At 34.7% G+C, this 10,000-nt stretch overlaps 1 protein-coding gene across 1 annotated transcript in view; it reads right to left on the bottom strand.

The window, feature by feature from the left end:
* LOC143020795 (inactive ubiquitin carboxyl-terminal hydrolase MINDY-4B-like) overlaps positions 1-8,316 on the bottom strand; it is an 82,834-nt gene extending 74,518 nt beyond the window's left edge. Inside the window, exon 1 of the mRNA XM_076177553.1 lies at positions 8,144-8,316. Coding sequence (XP_076033668.1) covers positions 8,144-8,311 — 168 coding nt within the window. The 5' untranslated portion in view covers positions 8,312-8,316. The remainder of the gene's footprint in view (positions 1-8,143) is intronic.
* Positions 8,317-10,000: the final 1,684 nt, after the last annotated feature.

Below are 10,000 nucleotides of genomic sequence, written 5' to 3'. Positions count from 1 at the left end.
CAACTATTTTCCACTTAAAACTATAATTTGATTTTTAAATTATATTAGCCTTTTCCCAATCTATATGGTGATCTTTACTGTAGGCGTAAAGGAATACTGCAGAGTTTTGTTGTGCGTATTTCACAGAGTTCTTGGGTTCCTCGATCCTTGTTCTTCTCCTGAATTCTTCTATGGGCATTCACTACTTTTGAAATCAGGCTATTGGGATAAGTAAGTAATTCAGAGCCATTGTCGAGTCATTGTGAGGTAATTTCATGCATCTGTTGTCCCAGTCATATCTAAGGGCTCTTGACAAAAACCAGTCTGGATATTTTATTTTCATCATTTGTGACCGTATTATTCCTAATTCATTATCCAGATCTTGTGGACTACGGGTCTTTACATGATAATAATAATAATAATAATGATAATAATGATAGTAATGATAATAATAATAATAATAGTAATAATAATAATATGATAATAATATAATAATAATAACAATAGTAATAATAAGTATAATGATAATAGGTTTATTGGTTTAATAGTAATGTGGAGGGTAATATACTACGCACACGATCACCGATGCGGTGTGGTGGGTGTGCACACGGTGAATAGTCTCGCACACCCCACAAGGTCTCCACTTTCTCGGGAATATCAACACTGAGATAAACTAGACTCGGCACAGAGCGATAAAACAACACGACTGCTATTTGCCCTAAGATGCTGAAATAACGCATAGTTTTCAATGTTACACACTTCGGGGACAATTTGCCATCAAGATGCAACCTGTTGTGCGCACTAACTCAGTCATTTCCTTCATCTTGTTGGTCAGCGAGCGAAGCGAGGACTGACGTCATATTTTTCTGGTGTTTGATCAAACATTTTGGTGTTTTATGATTTTTTGTTGTATTTGACCAAATGACAAGACATCTTGTCATCGGAGTTTAATGGGTTAAGGTGACACTGAACAGGAGGAGGAGGAGGAGGGGTGCAAGGTTGTACCAAAGACGGGGCACTTCACACAGTTTATGCGATCGTGGCTCAATATCTACCAGCTCGTCCATCACGATTGCGAATTTTTCATTTCATTTATTTATTTGTTACTTTATTCAGGCGCCCTATTTTCTTCTTCTTCTTCTTCTTCTTTACTGCAATGCAAACAAAGTCTAATAATTGCGGGGCGAGGTCATCAGCCTGACCCAGGCTGCTACGGAGCTCCATGTCTCACCAGAGGCAGGAGGTCGCGAAAACCTACTGACGGACGCCATTTTGTTTTTATTTAAATCCTCAATATTCAACTTTCAGACTGAGATTTCCCGTTATGAAAAAAATCGTCTGTCGGAAGTTGGAACAATAGAGATAGGTGTCATAGGTAAAAGATTAATCCACCGTTAATATATAAGATTAAAGTATAATAAGTAAACAAATAGAATAATTGATTGATTAATTGATAAGAATAACCTCTTTGTAATTTACAGGGCGTATCTAGTGCTCTTCATCTTCTGCTTTTAACTACTCTTTGTCACCAATTATACTCTTGATACCTTTATAAATTTGCTCCTCATATATGGATTTTATTTATCTATTTATTTATTTGTATGTTTATCCATTCATTATTATGCGGCTATAGGTATGCGTTTGTGCTTTAGTGAAAACTAAGCATGTATGTGGTTTGTGACTAATTTTTTAAATTATTATTTTAATTAATTCATATACTTGTTTTTCTTTCACTTGATCTACTTATGTATTTGTTCATTCTCATTTTTTTTTCGTATTCGTTATCTTTCTAATTCATTTATGTACTTATTTTATTCGATTTTCTTAAATGTGTATTTCTTTATTTTCCTTTTTAACTTGACAATATTAGGAATAGAATGTCAGGCGTAAATATTCATGTATACAATACGTTATTCAAAAATAAAAGTTTAAAATGAAATTAAATGTGCAATAATGTATTATTTTTTTCTTTATTATCTATCAATAACTATTTATTTATTTTAGGTAAAATTTTACTTTCGACCATTGTAGGAATATAGCAATACAAAATTAAATAGTAATTTTGTAAATTAAAATGTATGAATGTAATATGCAATTTTGTGTGCGGAAATAAAAATAAATAAAAAGTTGCTAAAACAGATTTCGTAACGAAGTCGTGTACTACGAATGGTACGCCATGTTTGTTATGGTAGATGCCGACGTCGGAGAAATGAAAGGACGATAATTTTGTCTAAACTAAACTAACCTAACCTAACCTAACCTAACCGGTAAAATTTTACTTTCGACCATTGGAGGAATATAGCCATACAAAAGCTGAGAGAGTCGTTGAAAAGCCCGCCAACGTCTCTCACGACGACGACGACGACGACCAGCCGGATGATATCTAATTTGCAGGTAATGATTTATTAAACACAGGTTAGGTTAGGTTAGGTTACTTTAGTTTAGTTTAGACAAATTTATCGTCCTTTCATTTCTCCGACGTCGGCATCTACCATAACAAACATGGCGTACCATTCGTCGTACACGACATCGTTACTTAGAAATCTGTTTTAGCAACTTTTTTATTTTCATTTCCGCACACAAAATTACATATTTCGTTCATACATTCTAATTTACAAAATTACTATTTAATTTTGTACTGCTATATTCCTACAATGACAATGGTCGAAAGTAAAATTTTACTTTATTTTATTTATTTGCTTTTTGTATTCATTTATTTTCCTCCGACGTCCGACTTAGTTATGGACCAAAAGGTCATCTGTCGGTATGCTCTTCATTTCTAATCCTTTGTAGAAAACGAACGAGAACAAAATACCGACGTAATATATTATAGTTACCCTCTAATAAAAAGAAAAAATTAATCTAAGGTAAGAGAGAAAATGAATCTATTACGTAATGTGCAGCGGTGACTATAATTTATTGTGTACGCATATCGAGTTGTACTGTATATTCAATTACGAAAATCTTTCTAAGTCATTCAAGTTAATTTATGGTGTAGCCTAAAATGTATTGATTAATTTCTTGCTGATCATATCTAGTTCAATTATTAAAATTAGACTAAATTCTTTGCAAGGATTGAGAAAAAAAATCCAAAATGTTTAAGAGCAGATAATGGTTTAGATAAGTGAAAAAAATAGAAGGCGAGTTAGCAAAAGGATTTTTATTTTTTTTATTTACGGTAAAATGCTAGTTGTGCACAACTAAAATAATACCATATTACACATATGTGTTTATTTATTTTATTTGTTTATTTATTTATCTATCTATATATCCAAGCATATATTCAATCCTTTATTCATTATTAATTTATCTATCTACTAATTCGTTCAGGTATTTATATAATATTTGTTTATTCATTTATCTATTTGTTATTCATTTACTTATTTGTCGTGCTGTTGCCTTCCCTACACAACTTAGAAATGAGCAATCTAATGTTTATTATTAGAATATGATATTAATGTATCAGGCTGAAAATCTTAATCATTTCAATATTTTACGAATTTTTTTTTTTTATTTAATTTTACTTTGTTTCTATTTATTCTGCAATTTATTTGGTTGTTTATTTATTTATGTATCTCTTCATTTATTTTGTATTTATTTATTTATTTATTTTTTACTGTCAAATGTCTAAGATCACAGATTAACCCATTCAACTCCGATGACAAGATGTCTTGTCATTTGGTCAAATAAAACAAAAAATCATAAAACACCAAAATGTTTGATCAAACACCAGAAAAATATGACGCCAGTCCTCGCTTCGCTCGCAGCGAAGCGAGGACTGGCGTCATATTTTTCTGGTGTTTGATCAAACATTTTGGTGTTATATGATATTTTTGTTTTATTTGACCAAATGACAAGACATCTTGTCATCGGAGTTGAATGGGTTAAGGCAACACCCAAATTATACATAATTTAGAAATAAATATATTAGAAATCAATAGACAGGTATACTTCAGTATTAAAGCTATTTTAGAAAATTATAGATAAATAAATCGTAGAAAATAATAATAATTAATGTTTAAATATAAAAAAATATTTTTCTTTTGATCTTCATTCCAACTCTCGATTTACCCATTTCCAGAAAATCCGCCAAAATATTACGCCATAGTTAAAAAACACACACAAAGAAAAGCAAGAATATGAAAGAAAAAATGAAAGATAAAAAAGAAAGAGAAAAAATTAGCCTAACTACCTAACCTAACAATGTGATGAAAGGCCTAAAAGCTCAGAATCGATTTATCAAAGAAAATGGTGGATGACCTTGACACGTGGCTCATTTACCGCCAAAACCATTGGGTGGCGTATTTCCTCGGGGCTAAAAATAGCCAAACCCAATTTTGTGACGCATTTTATTTCATCTATTTATATAATTATTTTCTTTATTAAAATTGTATTCCGATTTATAATAATGTGCTTGTAATTTTTTTCATCTTTGGATATTTTCAAGGAAAAAATTAAATTTATCAAAATTTATAATATATATATACATATATATACATATATATATATATATATATATATATATATATATATTATCGATTTAAGAATATATGTATCAACAAAGTGATAAGGTTGAAAATTAAATTTAAATAATACTATATTGGTAACTGGGCAATATACTTCTAAAATTTATAAATTGCTGTATTAAAAGAAGGTGGATGTGGGAGAGTGGGAGGAGGTGGAGGAGTTGGAGTGGGGGAGCGGGAGTGGGTGTTCGAGTCCCAGTCGGTCCATTTCTTGTTCAGAACGGCGTCTGCTCGACTCCCATGTGACTATATATATATATATATATATATATATATATATATATATATATATGTATATTTATTATATACATATTTACATGTATATATATATATATGCATATATATATATAATATATTTACATTATATATACATTATATATATATATATATATATATATGTATATATATTTATATATATGCATATATATATATATATATATATACACATACATAAACATTATACATATATATACATATACAGCTACAAAATATATACATAATTGTATTTTTACACCATCATTCCTTTTAGTACGTGACAATTTGTTTTTATTAAATATGTGTGTAGTGCCCTTGAATATATACTGTAATCTGTCATTTAGTCCACATGCCCTACGGGGCAGTTCCCCGTAACATCAATACATAAAAATAACCATTAATGTAACAATCATTTTGGGGTTTGAATGATCTATTTATGAGTTATTTCTGTTAATGTAAAAAGAAATATTACGAAACATAATGTTTGATTTTTTTTTTTTCTTTTCTTTTTTCTTGCAGAAATTTTGGTCACAATTTCTTCACTTCAGGAAAGAGAGAAAAAATAAATAAAAAAAGTATATGGTCAATATACCATTTAATGGGTGTGTCTTTAATCTAAGACTGATTACAGGGTTTTGGACCGTTACAACCTTTCAGATGACGGCATCAGACATATAGTATTTTCTTTTTTTCTTGGCCTCCCTTCTTATTTACAAACTGTTAATTTTCTTCTTACATGTGTCGCATTTTTCGTCTCATATCCTTTTCTCTCTCTCCCTCTCTCTCTCTCTTATTATTTTATTTTTTATTATTTATTTATTGGCTCTCCTGCGTTGCTTTCCTCAGGTATGTCCACCATCTTCAGTAGGAGATGAGAAATTCCCCTTCCCCAGGTCGTGGGTTCTTTAACCTCCCTTCGAACTCCCTTCGGAAGGGCACGATCGTGCCTTTCCAAGGACATGAAGTCCCCAGGATCCCAGGGTCTCCTTTCGAAGGGCGGACCTTTTATAGGGCTCCCTTCCCTAGGGAATCCTTCTCCAAGACGCCCTCCTAAGGGCATGTCTTGTCTCCTCCGAGGACCCCTTCCCAGTGGGAGCGTTCTTCCAATTCCCATTCCCAAAGAAAACTTTCCCAAAGGTCCCTTTTCCCCAGGTGATGTCCCCTTCGAAGGCTCGTCCCTAGGGGAGCCTTCCATAAGGTTCCTTTCCCTAGGGGAGCCTTCCTTCTATGAGTCTCTCTTTCCTAGGGGAGCCTTCTGTAAGGTTCCTTTCCCTAGTGGAGCCTTCTATAAGGTTGCTTTCCCTAGGGGGGCCTTCTATTAGTCCCTCTTCCCTAGGGGAGCCTTCTATAAGGTTCCTTTCCTTAGGGGAGCCTTCTATAAAATTCCTTTCCCTAGGGGAGCCTTCTATAAGGCTCTCTTTCCGAGGGGACCTTTCTATAAGGCCCTCTTTCCTAGGGGAGTTTTCTATAAGGCCTTCTTCCCTAGGGGAGCCTTCCATAAGGTTCCTTTCCCTAGGGGAGCCTTCCATAAGGTTCCTTTCCTTAGGGGAGCCTTCCATAAGGTTCCTTTCCCTAGGGGAACCTTCCATAAGGTTCCTTTCCCTAGGGGAGCCTTCTATAAGGTTCTTTCCCCTAGGGCCTAGGGGAACCTTCTATGAGGTACTCTTCCCTAGGGGAGCCTTCTATAAGGTTCCTTTCCCTAGGGTGGCCTTCTATAAGTCCTTCTTTCCTAGGGGAGCCTTCTGTAAGGTTCCTTTCCCTAGGGTGGCCTTCTATGAGTCCTTCTTTCCTAGGGGAGCCTTCTATAAGGTTCATTTCCCTATGGGAGTCTCCTATAAGGTTTCTATTCCTAGGGGATTCTTCCATAAGTCCCTCTTCCCTAGGGGAGCCTTCCATAAAGTTTATTTTCCTAGGGGAGCCTTCTATAAGTTTGCTTTCCTTAGTGGAGCCTTGTATAAGGTTGCTTTTCCTAGGGGAGCCTTCTATAAAGTCCTCTTCCCTAGGGGAGCCTTTTATGAGGTTCCTTTCCCTAGGGGAGCCTTCTATGATGTTTCTTTCCCTAGGGGAGCCTTTTATGAGGTTCCTTTCCCTAGGGGAGCCTTCTATGATGTTTCTTTCCCTAGGGGAGCCTTCTATAAGGTTCCTTTCCTTAGGGGAGCCTTCTATAAGGTTCCTTTCCCTAGGGGAGCCTTCCATAAGGTTCCTTTCCCTAAGGGAGCCTTCTATGAGTCCCTCTTTCCTAGGGGAGCCTTTTATAAAGTTCCTTTCCCTAGGGGAGCCTTCCATAAGGTTCCTTTCCCTAGGGGAGCCTTCTATAAGGCCCTCTTCCCTAGGGGAGCCTTCCATAAGGTTTCTTTCCCTAGGGGAGCCTTCCATAAGGTTTATTTCCCTAGGGGAGCCTTCTATAAGTTCCTCTTCCCTAGGGGAGCCTTCTATAAGTCCCTCTATCTTAGGGGAGCCTTCCATAAGGTTTCTTTCCCTAGGGAAGCCTTCCATAAGGTTCCTCTCCTTAGGGGAGACTTCTATAAGGCCCTCTTCCCTAGGGGAGCCTTCCATAATGTTTCTTTCCTTAGGAGAGCCTTCTCCAGGGCGTGACCCTAACGAGAACGTGAGTGCCTCCAGGAAAGTAAGGAAGGAAGGAAGGAGGAGGGAAGGAGATTGGGAAGTCCCCGCCCCAGCGTGAGGGAGTCACGCACGCACATTCCGAGAATAGGGGAGTGAGGGAGGGAGTAAGGGAGGGAGACTCCTTAATCGGAATCATGATTTTGTCAAAAAAAAAATGATTTAGCTCCACTTGGAGAAAAACAGGAAACGACGGAATCCGCCCTCAAGTAATTGTGTGTGACCCCATTTTATGCGCCTTTCTCTCTACTTTTTTCCCTCTCTTTCTCTCTCTCACTTTCTTTTCTCTCTCTCTCTCTCTCTCTCTCTCTCTCTCTCTCTCTCTCTCTCTCTCTCTCTCTCTCTCTCTCTCTCTCTCTCTCTCTCTCTCTCTCACTCAGCCCTCTTTCAGCGTCTTTGTTCTTGCTTACTCCAAACGATTCTTTTCAGTCTGGAAAGACCCCTTGTCCCAAAACTCGTGAAAAGAGAGAGAGAGGGGGGGAGAGAGAAAGAAAGAGAGAGAGGGAAGGAGGGAGAGAGGAAGAGAGAGAGGGAGAGGGAAGGAAGAGAAGGAGAGGGAGAAGGGGGAGGGAGAGAGAGAGAGAGAGAGAGAGAGAGAGAGAGAGAGAGAGAGAGAGAGAGAGAGAGAGAGAGAGAGAGAGAGAGAGAGAGAGAGAGAAAGGGAGGGAGAGTAGAGACAGAGAGAGAGTTACAGAGAAGAGAGAGAGAGAGGTGGATGGAGAGAACGTACTGACAAAGAGTAACATGAGGACTTAACTTACGTCGACGGTTTGTCCTTGGCGGTTGCCCAGGGGGAGCCCCGTTCCCCCCCGAAGGTCCCAGGGGGGTGTCAGGGCCGCCGAGACGACGGTGGCCAGGGAGTGGGCCATTCTGTTGGCCCTGCTGCTTGTATTGTTGTTCTTTTCATATGTCCAAGCGCTATCTGGCATCTCACTCCCTTTGTCATTTCCAAAAAAAAAAAAATCCATTTATTTATTTATTTTTTCTTTTTTTAACTTGATGATGACATTTTCGTTTTCTTGTGTTCTAAGAAAATTTTATTTTCCATTTGGTTTTGATTTTTTCTTATTTTTCATGGTCTTCTTTATTTATCTATTTATTTTTTTGTGTAAATAATTGTAGATATTTTCTGAGGTTACAGGTATAGCGCTATTTCTTTGGTTTTCGTAAATTCACATTAAGTTTCGTTCACATTACATTAAGAAAATATTTATATAATGTTATCTAAAATAATGAAAAGACCGAAATGAAATTAGATTTATTAAATAATAATGAATAGATTGAGTATATATATATACATATATATATATATATATATATATATATATATATACATATATATACATATATATATAATACATGTATAGATATACATATCCACACACACACACACACACACACACACACACACACACACACACACACACACACACACACAAACACACACACATATATATATATATATAATATATATGTATATATATATAATATATATATATATATATACATATATATGTATATATATATATATATATATATATATATATATATATATATATATATTAGTTCTTTTAAACCAGTGGTGTTGCTTTTTGAATATTTTTGTTCATTCATATGTTAATTTACTGAGAAACGTATTAATTTATTTATTCACTAATGCGTTTATCATGTTATGAAATTCTTTAATTATTTAACAGTAAGACATCACTGAAGACCTCTCACTATTCATTTAAATATTCAGCTCATTATATATATTCATTTCGTGTTTATTTAATTATATATGTATTTATTTACCTATTTAATTAAATATCTACTATGATAATGGGAAGATAGAATTAATCCAAGATAATTATGATAAAAAAAAATAGTAATAGTTTTATAAATCGGGTACTTGTTGAAATATTGTGTATATATCCCGTAGACTAATATACACATAATATATATATATATATATATATATATATATATATATATATATATATATATATATATATATGTGAATAATTCGCTAGTGGACAGCGACATCAATCATACAATCCGCGACGGTCATGGATTGTATGATATATATATATATATATATTTATATTTTTATATATATAAATATATATATATATATATATATATATATATATATATATATATATATATAAGTACATACATAAATGAATAAATAACTTAAAAAACTAGTAAATGGATGATTGATAGTCATTTTATAAAAAAAAAATAATAATCTCAATCGTATCAAGTGATTATCGACCAAGTTTGGCCTTCCTGCCCAAGTGTAATTAATGACATACCCTTCTCCCTATTTACCTCCCACACCCGCAACCATTATCCTTGAGGCGTTAACCTTGTAAGCCCCCCCTAATCCCCCCTAAACCTCTCCCACCCCTTCCCCCTACAGATCAATTCCTGCGTTGTTGATTTACACATCGTATTTTTTTTTAGGATTTATGTTGCCAATTCTCTAAGTTGGCAATATTTTTCACGATAATAAAAAAAAGCCTAATTATGATATGTTTCCATCCGTCATGTTGCTTGGAATAACAACAATAAATTTCCAAATATTTTCAGAAAGAACAAATATTTTGTTGGGGTGGTGATGTTATGTTGCCTAT

This window comes from Oratosquilla oratoria, chromosome 40 (genome assembly GCF_046742065.1).
Source record: "Oratosquilla oratoria isolate Oo_2021 chromosome 40, ASM4674206v1, whole genome shotgun sequence".
Taxonomy (NCBI): Eukaryota; Metazoa; Arthropoda; class Malacostraca; order Stomatopoda; family Squillidae; genus Oratosquilla; species Oratosquilla oratoria.
This window is presented reverse-complemented; position numbering and strand designations above follow the sequence as displayed.